At 41.5% G+C, this 19,489-nt stretch overlaps 1 protein-coding gene across 1 annotated transcript; it reads right to left on the reverse strand.

The window, feature by feature from the left end:
- Positions 1-1,470: 1,470 nt before the first annotated feature.
- Positions 1,471-14,243, reverse strand: LOC116359943 (immunoglobulin lambda-1 light chain-like). The gene is made up of 4 exons (XM_031814081.1): positions 14,110-14,243; positions 13,688-14,013; positions 8,160-8,193; positions 1,471-2,748 (listed from the first exon to the last, which is right to left on the reverse strand). The coding sequence occupies exons 1-4, from the start codon at positions 14,147-14,149 to the stop codon at positions 2,423-2,425; spliced, it is 726 nt and encodes a 241-aa protein (XP_031669941.1). The 5' UTR covers positions 14,150-14,243; the 3' UTR covers positions 1,471-2,422.
- Between the last annotated feature and the right edge of the window lie 5,246 nt (positions 14,244-19,489).

The following is a 19,489-nucleotide window of genomic DNA, read 5'->3' on the forward strand; positions in this document are numbered from 1 at the left end:
ACACCCATCCACTAAGACCAGAGGAAGGAGGGTCCCTAAACCTTAGTTAGACTGATATAGTCTCTCTACTACTACACCCATCCACTAAGACCAGAGGAAGGAGGGTCCCTAAACCTTAGTTAGACTGATATAGTCTCTCTACTACACCCATCCACTAGGACCAGAGGAAGGAGGGTCCCTAAACCTTAGTTAGACTGATATAGTCTCTCTACTACTACACCCATCCACTAGGACCAGAGGAAGGAGGGTCCCTAAACCTTAGTTAGACTGATATAGTCTCTCTACTACTAAACCCATCCACTAGTACCAGAGGAAGGAGGGTCCCTAAACCTTAGTTAGACTGATATAGTCTCTCTACTACACCCATCCACTAAGACCAGAGGAAGGAGGGTCCCTAAACCTTAGTTAGACTGATATAGTCTCTCTACTACTACACCCATCCACTAAGACCAGAGGAAGGAGGGTCCCTAAACCTTAGTTAGACTGATATAGTCTCTCTACTACTACACCCATCCACTAGGACCAGAGGAAGGAGGGTCCCTAAACCTTAGTTAGACTGATATAGTCTCTCTACTACTAAACCCATCCACTAGTACCAGAGGAAGGAGGGTCCCTAAACCTTAGTTAGACTGATATAGTCTCTCTACTACACCCATCCACTAAGACCAGAGGAAGGAGGGTCCCTAAACCTTAGTTAGACTGATATAGTCTCTCTACTACTACACCCATCCACTAAGACCAGAGGAAGGAGGGTCCCTAAACCTTAGTTAGACTGATATAGTCTCTCTACTACACCCATCCACTAGGACCAGAGGAAGGAGGGTCCCTAAACCTTAGTTAGACTGATATAGTCTCTCTACTACTACACCCATCCACTAGTACCAGAGGAAGGAGGGTCCCTAAACCTTAGTTAGACTGATATAGTCTCTCTACTACTACACCCATCCACTAGGACCAGAGGAAGGAGGGTCCCTAAACCTTAGTTAGACTGATATAGTCTCTCTACTACTACACCCATCCACTAGGACCAGAGGAAGGAGGGTCCCTAACCCTTAGTTAGACTGATATAGTCTCTCTACTACTACACCCATCCACTAAGACCAGAGGAAGGAGGGTCCCTAAACCTTAGTTAGACTGATATAGTCTCTCTACTACACCCATCCACTAGGACCAGAGGAAGGAGGGTCCCTAAACCTTAGTTAGACTGATATAGTCTCTCTACTACTACACCCATCCACTAGGACCAGAGGAAGGAGGGTCCCTAAACCTTAGTTAGACTGATATAGTCTCTCTACTACTACACCCATCCACTAGGACCAGAGGAAGGAGGGTCCCTAAACCTTAGTCTGATTTAGTCTCAACGACATCACTACACTCCTCTCTGAACCAGACCAACACAGAACTGAGGAGAGATTTGTACTGACAACACAGATATTGTACACTAACTTTCAATAACGTTATCATTTGTGATTGATTTGAAACTGTGTGATGGATTTATTCTGGAAATGATTACAATGAAATACAACTATAATGGAATACAACAGTTTGAGCCACAAGGTGGAAGCGTATTATAATATTTTATCTCTTCTCTTTCCCCCTGCTGGCAAAGATGTACGGAGAGAAAAGAGTCATGAGTAAAATGTTAACGTACATTATATTAAGACGTAGGTTTATAACACTATTGAATATAAACTATGAATATTTTGAATTGATCATGCTGCTGTACTGTTGTTTAAATTCTTCATACAGTGAAAAGTACAAGCAAATATTGCCTAGGAAATAATCGAGTTTCCTTTTCAAATCAACTATTTTAAATAGATTATTAAATATATACTTTCAGAATGTTCTTATAAAACAATCATATCACACTAATGAAGGTTCTTATAAAACAATCATATCACACTAATGAAGGTTCTTATAAAACAATCATATCACACTAATGAAGGTTCTCAATAATGTGAAGTTGTAATATAAACTAAACTTGTGGTCCATCTCTGGTTATTCATTAACATTATAGTAAACCTGCCCTACATCCTGGATATCTAGATCAACTATTTCTGGATCTGGACTAAAGTCAGAGAGCAGGCTGCTCTATTTGAGATCAGTTAAATTCCCCCTCATTTAGAGCTGCTAACACTGATGCTCATCAACATGCTCTAATACAAACACTTGTTCTTTAGAATGTTCTTTATTGAATATCCACAATACAGCAAAGCTTTAACTATTCCTTTATTAATCATCTGCAAAACAACCCATTTCAAATATAACAAGTCCACTTATCATGTAGCCTATGATATCAGTGTGATTAGCTATTTCTCTTTTATGGAACATAATGCATATATGCAGGTTAAACTTATCATTCATTAACAATAACTTGAAAATTGATGTAGAAAATGAAATGGACATTACAATGGATCTCAGGCTATTCAGTGCTGCATTCAGACTTCTTGATGCCTTTCTCAGCGAACTTGGATCCCGCGGTGACTTTACATGAGAACACTTTGTCCTGGTTCCATTCTGACGTGTCAACGGTCAGACAGCTGCTGAGTTGAAACGTCTTGTCGGCTTGCGGCACCAGGCCACTCGTAGCGATGCCGCCGGTGACCGGATTCCCTCCCGCTGTCCAGCTGACATCTGCGTAGCCCATGGCCATCTGACTGGCCAGACACGGTAGGGTGACTTTGCTGGACTTCAACTCATCGCTGGACGGAGGGAGGATGGTCAAGACAGGCGGAGGGAGGGTAGAGTCTGGACCAATGGAATGAGCAGAATAAATATTACACAAAATCATTTGATAAATTAGTAGAATGAAACGGGGTTGTGTGATAATACTGTAGAATAAAAAAATACAACGTTTTCTCAAAGGCTACAAACAATTAACATGTTGGGCTCATAAATGTAAAGGCACTAAAACCATGTAATTCCATCGTTACATGTTACTCACAAGTCTCTGTTTGTACCTGGTCTTAGTTTTAAACTTCCTAAGTAACTCTCCATATGTGACTTTTCAGAGGTGAAGCAGATTTCTGTACAAGTGGATAATGAGTTCAGATCTCTACGTTTAAACATAATCAGATGTGATTTCTGTACAAGTGGATAATGAGTTCAGATCTCTACGTTTAAACATAATCAGATGTGATTTCTGTACAAGTGGATAATGAGTTCAGATCTCTACGTTTAAACATAATCAGATGTGATTTCTGTACAAGTGGATAATGAGTTCAGATCTCTACGTTTAAACATAATCAGATGTGATTTCTGTACAAGTGGATAATGAGTTCAGATCTCTACGTTTAAACATAATCAGATGTGATTTCTGTACAAGTGGATAATGAGTTCAGATCTCTACGTTTAAACATAATCAGATGTGATTTCTGTACAAGTGGATAATGAGTTCAGATCTCTACGTTTAAACATAATCAGATGTGATTTCTGTACAAGTGGATAATGAGTTCAGATCTCTACGTTTAAACATAATCAGATGTGATTTCTGTACAAGTGGATAATGAGTTCAGATCTCTACGTTTAAACATAATCAGATGTGATTTCTGTACAAGTGGATAATGAGTTCAGATCTCTACGTTTAAACATAATCAGATGTGATTTCTGTACAAGTGGATAATGAGTTCAGATCTCTATGTTTAAACATAATCAGATGTGATTTCTGTACAAGTGGATAATGAGTTCAGATCTCTACGTTTAAACATAATCAGATGTGATTTCTGTACAAGTGGATAATGAGTTCAGATCTCTACGTTTAAACATAATCAGATGTGATTTCTGTACAAGTGGATAATGAGTTCAGATCTCTACGTTTAAACATAATCAGATGTGATTTCTGTACAAGTGGATAATGAGTTCAGATCTCTACGTTTAAACATAATCAGATGTGATTTCTGTACAAGTGGATAATGAGTTCAGATCTCTACGTTTAAACATAATCAGATGTGATTTCTGTACAAGTGGATAATGAGTTCAGATCTCTACGTTTAAACATAATCAGATGTGATTTCTGTACAAGTGCATAATGAGTTCAGATCTCTACGTTTAAACATAATCAGATGTGATTTCTGTACAAGTGCATAATGAGTTCAGATCTCTACGTTTAAACATAATCAGATGTGATTTCTGTACAAGTGGATAATGAGTTCAGATCTCTACGTTTAAACATAGTCAGATGTGATTTCTGTACAAGTGGATAATGAGTTCAGATCTCTACGTTTAAACATAATCAGATGTGATTTCTGTACAAGTGGATAATGAGTTCAGATCTCTACGTTTAAACATAATCAGATGTGATTTCTGTACAAGTGGATAATGAGTTCAGTTCTCTACGTTTAAACATAGTCAGATGTGATTTCTGTACAAGTGGATAATGAGTTCAGATCTCTACGTTTAAACATAATCAGATGTGATTTCTGTACAAGTGGATAATGAGTTCAGATCTCTACGTTTAAACATAATCAGATGTGATTTCTGTACAAGTGGATAATGAGTTCAGATCTCTACGTTTAAACATAATCAGATGTGATTTCTGTACAAGTGGATAATGAGTTCAGATCTCTACGTTTAAACATAATCAGATGTGATTTCTGTACAAGTGGATAATGAGTTCAGATCTCTACGTTTAAACATAATCAGATGTGATTTCTGTACAAGTGGATAATGAGTTCAGATCTCTACGTTTAAACATAATCAGATGTGATTTCTGTACAAGTGGATAATGAGTTCAGATCTCTACGTTTAAACATAATCAGATGTGATTTCTGTACAAGTGGATAATGAGTTCAGATCTCTACGTTTAAACATAATCAGATGTGATTTCTGTACAAGTGGATAATGAGTTCAGATCTCTACGTTTAAACATAATCAGATGTGATTTCTGTACAAGTGGATAATGAGTTCAGATCTCTACGTTTAAACATAATCAGATGTGATTTCTGTACAAGTGGATAATGAGTTCAGATCTCTACGTTTAAACATAATCAGATGTGATTTCTGTACAAGTGGATAATGAGTTCAGATCTCTACGTTTAAACATAATCAGATGTGATTTCTGTACAAGTGGATAATGAGTTCAGATCTCTACATTTAAACATAATCAGATGTGATTTCTGTACAAGTGGATAATGAGTTCAGATCTCTACGTTTAAACATAATCAGATGTGATTTCTGTACAAGTGGATAATGAGTTCAGATCTCTACGTTTAAACATAATCAGATGTGATTTCTGTACAAGTGGATAATGAGTTCAGATCTCTACGTTTAAACATAATCAGATGTGATTTCTGTACAAGTGCATAATGAGTTCAGATCTCTACGTTTAAACATAATCAGATGTGATTTCTGTACAAGTGCATAATGAGTTCAGATCTCTACGTTTAAACATAATCAGATGTGATTTCTGTACAAGTGGATAATGAGTTCAGATCTCTACGTTTAAACATAGTCAGATGTGATTTCTGTACAAGTGGATAATGAGTTCAGATCTCTACGTTTAAACATAATCAGATGTGATTTCTGTACAAGTGGATAATGAGTTCAGATCTCTACGTTTAAACATAATCAGATGTGATTTCTGTACAAGTGGATAATGAGTTCAGTTCTCTACGTTTAAACATAGTCAGATGTGATTTCTGTACAAGTGGATAATGAGTTCAGATCTCTACGTTTAAACATAATCAGATGTGATTTCTGTACAAGTGGATAATGAGTTCAGATCTCTACGTTTAAACATAATCAGATGTGATTTCTGTACAAGTGGATAATGAGTTCAGATCTCTACGTTTAAACATAATCAGATGTGATTTCTGTACAAGTGGATAATGAGTTCAGATCTCTACGTTTAAACATAATCAGATGTGATTTCTGTACAAGTGGATAATGAGTTCAGATCTCTACGTTTAAACATAATCAGATGTGATTTCTGTACAAGTGGATAATGAGTTCAGATCTCTACGTTTAAACATAATCAGATGTGATTTCTGTACAAGTGGATAATGAGTTCAGATCTCTACGTTTAAACATAATCAGATGTGATTTCTGTACAAGTGCATAATGAGTTCAGATCTCTACGTTTAAACATAATCAGATGTGATTTCTGTACAAGTGCATAATGAGTTCAGATCTCTACGTTTAAACATAATCAGATGTGATTTCTGTACAAGTGGATAATGAGTTCAGATCTCTACGTTTAAACATAGTCAGATGTGATTTCTGTACAAGTGGATAATGAGTTCAGATCTCTATGTTTAAACATAATCAGATGTGATTTCTGTACAAGTGGATAATGAGTTCAGATCTCTACGTTTAAACATAATCAGATGTGATTTCTGTACAAGTGGATAATGAGTTCAGATCTCTACGTTTAAACATAGTCAGATGTGATTTCTGTACAAGTGGATAATGAGTTCAGATCTCTACATTTAAACATAATCAGATGTGATTTCTGTACAAGTGGATAATGAGTTCAGATCTCTACGTTTAAACATAATCAGATGTGATTTCTGTACAAGTGGATAATGAGTTCAGATCTCTACGTTTAAACATAATCAGATGTGATTTCTGTACAAGTGGATAATGAGTTCAGATCTCTACGTTTAAACATAATCAGATGTGATTTCTGTACAAGTGGATAATGAGTTCAGATCTCTACGTTTAAACATAATCAGATGTGATTTCTGTACAAGTGGATAATGAGTTCAGATCTCTACGTTTAAACATAATCAGATGTGATTTCTGTACAAGTGGATAATGAGTTCAGATCTCTACGTTTAAACATAATCAGATGTGATTTCTGTACAAGTGGATAATGAGTTCAGATCTCTACGTTTAAACATAATCAGATGTGATTTCTGTACAAGTGGATAATGAGTTCAGATCTCTACGTTTAAACATAATCAGATGTGATTTCTGTACAAGTGGATAATGAGTTCAGATCTCTACGTTTAAACATAATCAGATGTGATTTCTGTACAAGTGGATAATGAGTTCAGATCTCTACGTTTAAACATAATCAGATGTGATTTCTGTACAAGTGGATAATGAGTTCAGATCTCTATGTTTAAACATAATCAGATGTGATTTCTGTACAAGTGGATAATGAGTTCAGATCTCTATGTTTAAACATAGTCAGATGTGATTTCTGTACAAGTGGATAATGAGTTCAGATCTCTATGTTTAAACATAATCAGATGTGATTTCTGTACAAGTGGATAATGAGTTCAGATCTCTATGTTTAAACATAATCAGATGTGATTTCTGTACAAGTGGATAATGAGTTCAGATCTCTATGTTTAAACATAGTCAGATGTGATTTCTGTACAAGTGGATAATGAGTTCAGATCTCTATGTTTAAACATAGTCAGATGTGCTTTCTGTACAAGTGGATAATGAGTTCAGATCTCTATGTTTAAACATAGTCAGATGTGATTTCTGTACAAGTGGATAATGAGTTCAGATCTCTACGTTTAAACATAATCAGATGTGATTTCTGTACAAGTGGATAATGAGTTCAGATCTCTATGTTTAAACATAGTCAGATGTGATTTCTGTACAAGTGGATAATGAGTTCAGATCTCTACGTTTAAACATAGTCAGATGTGATTTCTGTACAAGTGGATAATGAGTTCAGATCTCTACGTTTAAACATAGTCAGATGTGCTGAATGAGGGATACAATCAAACATATATCCTACTACTAGTCACCCAGGAAACAGAGTTACCAACTGTAATGTAGTAGCCTGCAATGTAATGAATCATGTAGCAACATTGTGTAACTACCATATACATGGTTTTATCATTATTTAATATAACGTGGGACCAATACCGTAAAGGTTGATACAACTTTATGTAGCATTCACATTCAGATCTACCTCTGAGTAAATAGATGATTATTGTATGATACATTATAAATGAGTATTGTTGTCAAGTGACAGCAGTAACCTACATGGTCAAATAGTCAACAACTACAGATATACTGTAGGCTATGAAGATGTCACATGGTGTTCATGACTCTTGATAATCAGTCCACAAAGTAGGTTAATTACACTAAATAAATATGAAAGAAGAATATAATGTTCAATATGTAACTCTATTAACTATTACGTTTTACAAAAAGCCTTGAAAACAAAAATATAAGGTTAAATAAAGGGAACTCACCAGTAACAATGAGCTTGGTTCCTTGTCCGAATACCACAGTGATTCAGTTTGTATACACAGCCGTACAATAACCTCCCCACTCTCTACTGAGAGGACAGGAACTGAACCATCCCATTCAGACAGAGCATCACTCTCTCTACTGAGAGGACAGGAACTGAACCATCCCATTCAGACAGAGCTTCACTCTCTCTACTGAGAGGACAGGAACTGAACCAACCCATTCAGACAGAGCTTCACTCTCTCTACTGAGAGGACAGGAACTGAACCATCCCATTCAGACAGAGCTTCACTCTCTCTACTGAGAGGACAGGAACTGAACCATCCCATTCAGACAGAGCTTCACTCTCTCTACTGAGAGGACAGGAACTGAAACATCCCATTCAGACAGAGCTTCACTCTCTCTACTGAGAGGACAGGAACTGAAACATCCCATCCAGACAGAGCTTCACTCTCTCTACTGAGAGGACAGGAACTGAAACATCCCATTCAGACAGAGCTTCACTCTCTCTACTGAGAGGACAGGAACTGAAACATCCCATCCAGACAGAGCTTCACTCTCTCTACTGAGAGGACAGGAACTGAAACATCCCATTCAGACAGAGCTTCACTCTCTCTACTGAGAGGACAGGAACTGAAACATCCCATTCAGACAGAGCTTCACTCTCTCTACTGAGAGGACAGGAACTGAAACATCCCATCCAGACAGAGCTTCACTCTCTCTACTGAGAGGACAGGAACTGAACCATCCCATTCAAACAGAGCTTCACTCTCTCTACTGAGAGGACAGGAACTGAACCATCCCATTCAGACAGAGCTTCACTCTCTACTGAGAGGACAGGAACTGAAACATCCCATTCAGACAGAGCTTCACTCTCTCTACTGAGAGGACAGGAACTGAACCATCCCATCCAGACAGAGCTTCACTCTCTCTACTGAGAGGACAGGAACTGAACCATCCCATTCAGACAGAGCTTCACTCTCTCTACTGAGAGGACAGGAACTGAACCATCCCATTCAGACAGAGCTTCACTCTCTCTACTGAGAGGACAGGAACTGAACCATCCCATTCAGACAGAGCTTCACTCTCTCTACTGAGAGGACAGGAACTGAAACATCCCATTCAGACAGAGCTTCACTCTCTCTACTGAGAGGACAGGAACTGAAACATCCCATTCAGACAGAGCTTCACTCTCTCTACTGAGAGGACAGGAACTGAAACATCCCATCCAGACAGAGCTTCACTCTCTCTACTGAGAGGACAGGAACTGAAACATCCCATCCAGACAGAGCTTCACTCTCTCTACTGAGAGGACAGGAACTGAACCATTCCATTCAAACAGAGCTTCACTCTCTCTACTGAGAGGACAGGAACTGAACCATCCCATTCAGACAGAGCTTCACTCTACTGAGAGGACAGGAACTGAACCATCCCATTCAGACAGAGCTTCACTCTACTGAGAGGACAGGAACTGAAACATCCTATTCAGACAGAGCTTCACTCTCTCTACTGAGAGGACAGGAACTGAACCATCCCATTCAGACAGAGTTTCACTCTCTCTACTGAGAGGACAGGAACTGAACCATCCCATTCAGACAGAGCTTCACTCTCTCTACTGAGAGGACAGGAACTGAACCATCCCATCCAGACAGAGCTTCACTCTCTCTACTGAGAGGACAGGAACTGAACCATCCCATTCAGACAGAGCTTCACTCTCTCTACTGAGAGGACAGGAACTGAACCATCCCATTCAGACAGAGCTTCACTCTCTCTACTGAGAGGACAGGAACTGAAACATCCCATTCAGACAGAGTTTCACTCTCTCTACTGAGAGGACAGGAACTGAAACATCCCATTCAGACAGAGCTTCACTCTCTCTACTGAGAGGACAGGAACTGAAACATCCCATCCAGACAGAGCTTCACTCTCTCTACTGAGAGGACAGGAACTGAAACATCCCATTCAGACAGAGCTTCACTCTCTCTACTGAGAGGACAGGAACTGAAACATCCCATTCAGACAGAGCTTCACTCTCTCTACTGAGAGGACAGAAACTGAAACATCCCATTCAGACAGAGCTTCACTCTCTCTACTGAGAGGATAGGAACTGAACCATCCCATTCAGACAGAGCTTCACTCTCTCTACTGAGAGGACAGGAACTGAACCATCCCATCCAGACAGAGCTTCACTCTTTCTACTGAGAGGACAGGAACTGAACCATCCCATTCAGACAGAGCTTCACTCTCTCTACTGAGAGGACAGGAACTGAACCATCCCATCCAGACAGAGCTTCACTCTCTCTACTGAGAGGACAGGAACTGAACCATCCCATTCAGACAGAGCTTCACTCTCTCTACTGAGAGGACAGAAACTGAAACATCCCATTCAGACAGAGCTTCACTCTCTCTACTGAGAGGACAGGAACTGAAACATCCCATTCAGACAGAGCTTCACTCTCTCTACTGAGAGGACAGGAACTGAAACATCCCATCCAGACAGAGCTTCACTCTCTCTACTGAGAGGACAGGAACTGAAACATCCCATTCAGACAGAGCTTCACTCTCTCTACTGAGAGGACAGGAACTGAAACATCCCATCCAGACAGAGCTTCACTCTCTCTACTGAGAGGACAGGAACTGAAACATCCCATTCAGACAGAGCTTCACTCTATCTACTGAGAGGACAGGAACTGAAACATCCCATTCAGACAGAGCTTCACTCTCACTACAAACATCTCAGGCTTTTCTAGAGTTCCAGTTCCTCTCTATGAAGTAACAGTATATAGTAAAGCATCATATTCTGCTGTTTGTGTCTGGTCCTTTTAAATCCATCAGTTAAAGCACTATCCATATGATGCAGTATTGACCTGATGATGATGATGATGATGATTACGTCAAGAATGGCTAAATCTCATTTTACAATCGTCTAATAATCTTGTTGACATGGTTCTTCCATTTCCAGATCTCCCATTGTGTCATGTATTTATTGTTATAATAATGACTGATCAACTACTGTTTCTTAGAGTTCACCCCTCTACCATAAAGCAGAAGTGAGTGTATTTGGGGAGGTCATTGTTATACACACTCGTCAACATAGTAGTCTTTTGTTTTACAGTAATACACTGCTGAGTCTTCCTCCTCCACATGATTAATCATCAAACTATAATCAGATATAGACTTTTGATTAGATGTGAATTTGTCACGCCCTGGCCTTAGTATGTTGTGTTTTCTTTATTATTTTGGTCAGGCCAGGGTGTGACATGGGTTATTTATGTGTCTTGTCTAGGGGTTTATTAGATTTATGGGGTTGTGTTTAGTAGAGTTGTCTAGGAAAGTCTATGGTTGCCTAGAGTGGTTCTCAATCAGAGGCAGGTGTTTATCGTTGTCTCTGATTGGGAACCATATTTAGGCAGCCATATTCTTTGGTTATTTCGTGGGTGATGTTTCCTGTCTTTGTGTTTGTTGCACCAGGTTTTTCACGTTTCTTGTTTTGTAAATTGTTCGTATTTTTTCATCTTTCATTAAAGCTGTATAAAGATAACCACGCTGCATTTTGGTCCTCCTCTCTTTCACCAGAAGAAAACCGTAACAGAATCACCCACCACAACAGGTGGAGGCACTTAGGAGAGCAGAGGCAGCCGGAGAGAGGAGCCGGCGATACGAGGGAACACGGTTGGCAAGGAAGCCCGAGAGTCAGCCCCAAAAATTTCTTGGGGGAAGGCACACAGGGAGTATGGTGAAGCCAGGTAGGAGACCTGCGCCAACTTCCTGTGCTTACCGGGGGGCTAGAGAGACCGGGCAGGCACCGTGTTATGCTGTGCACAGTGCTGCGCACAGTGTCTCCAGTGCGGGTTGCATAGCCCGGTGCGGTACATACCAGCTCCTTGTATCGGCCGGGCTAGAGTGGGCATCGAGCCAAGTGTCATGAAGCCGGCTCTACGCATCTGGTCTCCAGTGCGTCTCCTTGGGTCGGCTTACATGGCACCAGCCTTGCGCACGGTGTCCCCGGTTCGCCTGCATAGCCCAGTGCGGGCTATTCCACCTCGCCGCACTGGCAGGGCGACCGGGAGCATTCAACCTGGTAAGGTTGGGCAGGCTCGGTGTTCAAGAGCTCCAGTGCGCCTGCACGGTCCGGTCTATCCAGTACCACCTCCACGCACCAGCCCTCCGGTGGCAGCTCCCCGCACCAGGCTTCCTGTGCGTGTCCTCGGCCCAGTACCACCAGTGCCAGCACCACGCACCAGGCCTACAGTGCGCCTCGCCTGTCCATCGCTGCCGGAGTCTCCCGCCTGTCCAGCGCTGCCAGAGTCTCCCGTCTGTCATGAGCCGCCAGAATCTCCCGTCTGTCATGAGCCACTAGAGTCTCATGTCTGTCATGAGCCGCCAGTCAGCATGGAGCAGCCAGAGCCGCCAGTCAGCATGGAGCAGCCAGAGCCGCCAGTCAGCATGGAGCAGCCAGAGCCGCCAGTCAGCATGGAGCAGCCAGAGCCACCAGTCAGGCAGGATACGCCAGAGCCGCCAGTCAGCCAGGATCCGCCAGAGCCGCCATTCGGCCAGGATCCGCCATTCAGCCAGCATCCGCCATTCAGCCAGGATCCGCCAGTCAGCCAGGATCTGCCAGAGCCCTCCTCTCTTTCACCAGAAGAAAACCGTAACAGAATTTAGGAGAGGAGAAACCAGAGCCATATTTTACAGAGGTCCAATTATAGTAGTACCACTGTAAAACATACTGAGGAACTCCTCCTGGAACCTCCAGGAAGTCAGACACCTTACATGTTAGAGCAGTGATGAGAGTGCAGAGTGTCCCCAGCATGTTGTCAGTGTGTGGTGTGAACGGCCCTTACTGTCCAGCTGAGAGATGAGCAGGGTTGGAGTGTGATGAGAGGAGAGGCTGCAGGACCCACCTATAAGGAGACAGACAGGGAGGACCAGAGGGAGGGGCCTCTACATCTCAGCCTATCAGCTTCTGAGAAGATGGACTCCTGATTAATGTAAATGACTGTAACTATTAAACTTGAAAATAAATATATTAGATTGGACTAACAAAAACCATATGGGATCATTTTGGTTACACTGAAATATCAGTTTTAGTTTCATGTGAGTTGTGTTAGAATCAGCATGTCATAATATAGATAATAACATTATAATAATGTCTGGACCTGATGGTGGGGTTCTGAACTAACAGTACATCACTAAATGACTGTTGATGTAATATGTCTCTACTGTAAACCAGGGGACTGACTATCATGGAGGTTCTGATACATGGAGTCTTCTGTTAGGACTGAACCTTCTGGAATATCACTTTATCATTCATGCTTTGTGACAACTAGGTGTAATTGTTAATGACAACATTCTACTAAATGTGTGAAGCGTTTTGTGTAAAACACAAGCATGGAATGTTCTCCTACTGCAGACACACTGGTTCAGGATGACTTGACATTCAGTTAGTGTTTATATTCAGAACATCTGAAAGCAGAAGTGAGTGAATTTGGTGAGGAGGTTTTTGTTATGGTGTATATCACTGTGATGCGTGCTCACTAACAGAGCTGTCCAAAGTCTGACAGTAATACACTGCTGAGTCTGTCTCCTCCACAGTGTTAATAATCAAACGATAATCTGATTTAGACTGATGATTAGATGTGAATTTAGGAGAGGAGAAACCAGAGCCATAGGTAGGAGCACTTTTAGCGTGGTAGAAAAATAAAACAAACTGAGGGACTCCTCCTGGAACCTGTTTATACCAACGAGCAGCACTATTCTGAACAGTCCCCAGGTTACAGTCCAGAGAGGCCGTGTCTCCTTTCCTCACCGTCACAACAGGAGGCTTCTGTGTCACCACAGTCACACCACAGACACCTGGGAAATAAGAAGATGACATTAAGTAAATAGAAACATACAGACTCATTATTAATAAACCAGGAACTAAAACCTCCAGGAAGTCAGACTCCTTACATGTTACAGCAGTGATGAGAGTGCAGAGTGTCCCCAGCATGTTGTCAGTGTGAGGTGTGAACGGCCCTTACTGTCCAGCTGAGAGATGAGCAGGGTTGGAGTGTGAGGAGAGGAGAGGCTGCAGGACCACCTATAAGGAGACAGACAGGGAGGACCAGAGGGAGGGGCCTTTATATCTCAGCCTATCAGCAAGCCACGTAGGACAAGAGGGAGGGGCCTCCACAATCACTAGCTATTCTCATAGTTGATTGCCATGTCCAGGGGTTAACAGACTTCCACAATTCTAATAATACTATTATAATTATTGATCTTTACTGTAACCACACAGACCTACAAGTCACTGTAAATGTGTCCCAACTATTTAACTAAAGGGTCTGTATGATAAACTAATTCAAATCTATTTGTTCTGCTTTTGACTCTGCACCATTCTCTACCTCTACCCTCATCACAGCTCCATTATATAATCCATGATGTTTATATTAATCACTACATATACTCTACCCTCCATTATATAATCCATGATGTTGATATGAATCACTACATATCCTCTACCCTCCATTATATAATCCATGACGTTGATATTAATCACTACATATCCTCTACCCTCCATTATATAATCCATGATGTTTATACCCTCCATTATATAATCCATGATGTTGATATGAATCACTACATATCCTCTACCCTCCATTATATAATCCATGATGTTTATACCCTCCATTATATAATCCATGATGTTGATATGAATCACTACATATCCTCTACCCTCCATTATATAATCCATGATGTTGATATGAATCACTACATATCCTCTACCTGTCACGACTTCCGCCGAAGTCGGTTCCTCTCCTTGTTCGGGCGGCGTTCTGCGGTCGAAGTCCCCGACCTTCTAGCCATCGCTGATCCTCTTTTCATTTTCCTTTGGTTTTGTCTTGTCTTGTATCACACCTGGTTCCAATCTCATTCATTACATGTTGTGCGTTTAACCCTCTGTTCCCCCTCATTGTCCTTGTCTGTGATTGTTTGTTTGTAAGCTATGTGCAAGATATGTTCTGGCGGGTTTTGTACCCACTTGTATTATTTTGTATATTTTGTTTTTCAGAGTTTTTGAGAACTTATTAAACTGCTCCGTTTTATACCAAGTTCGATCTCCTGCGCCTGCCGTCCCTGCCACCAGCACTCACACTTACAGAATCACCAACTGCATGTGGAGTCAGCAGGAGCAGGTACAGGGGTGGAGGAACGCGTCCGGGGGCACGCAGCAATGCTTCACCATCTTGGCATTGCCATAGACAGGGGGGAGGGGGGGGGTGTGATTTGGGGTGGGCATTCTATGTTGTATATTTCTTTGTTTTTGGCCGACTATGGTTCCCAATCAGAGGCAGCTGTCTATCGTTGTCTCTGATTGGGAATCATACTTAGGCAGCCCTTATTCCCACTTTCAGGTGTGGGATCTTGTTTTGGTATAGTTGCCTTGTGCACTGCAATAATGCACGTTCGTTATATTCTTTGTTGTAAGTTTCACTATTAAAGAATGTGGAACTCTACGCACGCTGCGCCTTGGTCCGATCCTTTCAACGAACCTAACAGTAACTCTGTTTGAACTTGGGGGGCCCCTTGGTTGGGGAGTGAGGACAGGTGGCTGATGGTGCCCAGGTTATTCATGGTTCTGTTGGTCTGTGTGGGGACACTGGGTCTGTAGACTCTCTGTCTGTGGTGGTTTCTGGTTTGGTTACACGGATGGAATGTAGACGAGATGTCAGGTATCTTGTATAGTTTGAATAAATATCAATGGCGCTTAATATACTACATTTGGATGAGATGGGGCATCTCAAGAGATCTAATCTGAAAAATGTCAAATAAATAACTAAATATAATCCCTCTCATAGCCCTTTAAACTGTTCTAAACTAGGCACTCTTATCTCCACTGAATCATATATTAGTGCCACAGACATATAACCCCCCCCCCCACACAGTTCTGAGAGGAGATAAAATAACATCTTAATTTACATGAAGCTATAAATAAGGAGAGGAGGGGAAGCAGGTGTCCTGGGGGAGAAAGGGAACAACGCATCACTGCCTGTAACTCAGTGTCAGAGCGAGAACACGTCCCTGGTGAATGACTCTGATAACTAGAGCTAGTAGACATGAAACTATCCGTTTTTTCTGTGGTGGGACAGAAGGATGGCCACGCGAGACTAGGTGGGACTGAAATCAGTGGTCTGACTTGCGCAGAAGTGAGTGAATTTGGTGAGGAGGTTTTTGTTATGGTGTATATCACTGTGATGCGTGCTCACTAACAGAGCTGTCCAAAGTCTGACAGTAATACACTGCTGAGTCTGTCTCCTCCACAGTGTTAATAATCAAACGATAATCTGATTTAGACTGATGATTAGATGTGAATTTAGGAGAGGAGAAACCAGAGCCATAGGTAGGAGCACTTTTAGCGTGGTAGAAAAATAAAACAAACTGAGGGACTCCTCCTGGAACCTGTTTATACCAACGAGCAGCACTATTCTGAACAGTCCCCAGGTTACAGTCCAGAGAGGCCGTGTCTCCTTTCCTCACCGTCACAACAGGAGGCTTCTGTGTCACCACAGTCACACCACAGACACCTGGGAAATAAGAAGATGACATTAAGTAAATAGAAACATACAGACTCATTATTAATAAACCAGGAACTAAAACCTCCAGGAAGTCAGACTCCTTACATGTTACAGCAGTGATGAGAGTGCAGAGTGTCCCCAGCATGTTGTCAGTGTGAGGTGTGAACGGCCCTTACTGTCCAGCTGAGAGATGAGCAGGGTTGGAGTGTGAGGAGAGGAGAGGCTGCAGGACCACCTATAAGGAGACAGACAGGGAGGACCAGAGGGAGGGGCCTTTATATCTCAGCCTATCAGCAAGCCACGTAGGACAAGAGGGAGGGGCCTCCACAATCACTAGCTATTCTCATAGTTGATTGCCATGTCCAGGGGTTAACAGACTTCCACAATTCTAATAATACTATTATAATTATTGATCTTTACTGTAACCACACAGACCTACAAGTCACTGTAAATGTGTCCCAACTATTTAACTAAAGGGTCTGTATGATAAACTAATTCAAATCTATTTGTTCTGCTTTTGACTCTGCACCATTCTCTACCTCTACCCTCATCACAGCTCCATTATATAATCCATGATGTTTATATTAATCACTACATATACTCTACCCTCCATTATATAATCCATGATGTTGATATGAATCACTACATATCCTCTACCCTCCATTATATAATCCATGACGTTGATATTAATCACTACATATCCTCTACCCTCCATTATATAATCCATGATGTTTATACCCTCCATTATATAATCCATGATGTTGATATGAATCACTACATATCCTCTACCCTCCATTATATAATCCATGATGTTTATACCCTCCATTATATAATCCATGATGTTGATATGAATCACTACATATCCTCTACCCTCCATTATATAATCCATGATGTTGATATGAATCACTACATATCCTCTACCTGTCACGACTTCCGCCGAAGTCGGTTCCTCTCCTTGTTCGGGCGGCGTTCTGCGGTCGAAGTCCCCGACCTTCTAGCCATCGCTGATCCTCTTTTCATTTTCCTTTGGTTTTGTCTTGTCTTGTATCACACCTGGTTCCAATCTCATTCATTACATGTTGTGCGTTTAACCCTCTGTTCCCCCTCATTGTCCTTGTCTGTGATTGTTTGTTTGTAAGCTATGTGCAAGATATGTTCTGGCGGGTTTTGTACCCACTTGTATTATTTTGTATATTTTGTTTTTCAGAGTTTTTGAGAACTTATTAAACTGCTCCGTTTTATACCAAGTTCGATCTCCTGCGCCTGCCGTCCCTGCCACCAGCACTCACACTTACAGAATCACCAACTGCATGTGGAGTCAGCAGGAGCAGGTACAGGGGTGGAGGAACGCGTCCGGGGGCACGCAGCAATGCTTCACCATCTTGGCATTGCCATAGACAGGGGGGAGGGGGGGGGTGTGATTTGGGGTGGGCATTCTATGTTGTATATTTCTTTGTTTTTGGCCGACTATGGTTCCCAATCAGAGGCAGCTGTCTATCGTTGTCTCTGATTGGGAATCATACTTAGGCAGCCCTTATTCCCACTTTCAGGTGTGGGATCTTGTTTTGGTATAGTTGCCTTGTGCACTGCAATAATGCACGTTCGTTATATTCTTTGTTGTAAGTTTCACTATTAAAGAATGTGGAACTCTACGCACGCTGCGCCTTGGTCCGATCCTTTCAACGAACCTAACAGTAACTCTGTTTGAACTTGGGGGGCCCCTTGGTTGGGGAGTGAGGACAGGTGGCTGATGGTGCCCAGGTTATTCATGGTTCTGTTGGTCTGTGTGGGGACACTGGGTCTGTAGACTCTCTGTCTGTGGTGGTTTCTGGTTTGGTTACACGGATGGAATGTAGACGAGATGTCAGGTATCTTGTATAGTTTGAATAAATATCAATGGCGCTTAATATACTACATTTGGATGAGATGGGGCATCTCAAGAGATCTAATCTGAAAAATGTCAAATAAATAACTAAATATAATCCCTCTCATAGCCCTTTAAACTGTTCTAAACTAGGCACTCTTATCTCCACTGAATCATATATTAGTGCCACAGACATATAACCCCCCCCCCCACACAGTTCTGAGAGGAGATAAAATAACATCTTAATTTACATGAAGCTATAAATAAGGAGAGGAGGGGAAGCAGGTGTCCTGGGGGAGAAAGGGAACAACGCATCACTGCCTGTAACTCAGTGTCAGAGCGAGAACACGTCCCTGGTGAATGACTCTGATAACTAGAGCTAGTAGACATGAAACTATCCGTTTTTTCTGTGGTGGGACAGAAGGATGGCCACGCGAGACTAGGTGGGACTGAAATCAGTGGTCTGACTTGCGCCACTGTGCTTGCTTTAATGCAGGTATATCTTGTGCCATTATTGTTGGTCCTATGTCCTCCTCTGGTGGACGTTGACAGAACTGCATCCTCTATTCTGATCACTGATGCAGAATGTGAAACACCGTAGCATGACGCCGCGCTACACTGAGTGTAGCTACACTGAGTGTATTCTCAATCTGCTCAGTTTTCCACCACAAAACACCACAAAATGGCCAAGAAGAGTAGAACCAGCTCATCTGCTTTTACAATATGATTTAACTATTAGATGTTTAATTTTTCTTTTGAAAAAACTATTTAAAAAGGAATAGTTTAATTAAATATGAATTAAAAGGTAGACTCAGTAAAATGATGTTGCCAAAGAGCAGCAACCGAGATATTGTGATGAGCGAGATGCAACACTTCACTCACACAGTATCTGCGCATGTGCACGGGTACA

The sequence above is a fragment of the Oncorhynchus kisutch genome, unplaced genomic scaffold, assembly GCF_002021735.2.
Source record: "Oncorhynchus kisutch isolate 150728-3 unplaced genomic scaffold, Okis_V2 Okis06b-Okis10b_hom, whole genome shotgun sequence".
NCBI classification, from domain to species: Eukaryota; Metazoa; Chordata; class Actinopteri; order Salmoniformes; family Salmonidae; genus Oncorhynchus; species Oncorhynchus kisutch.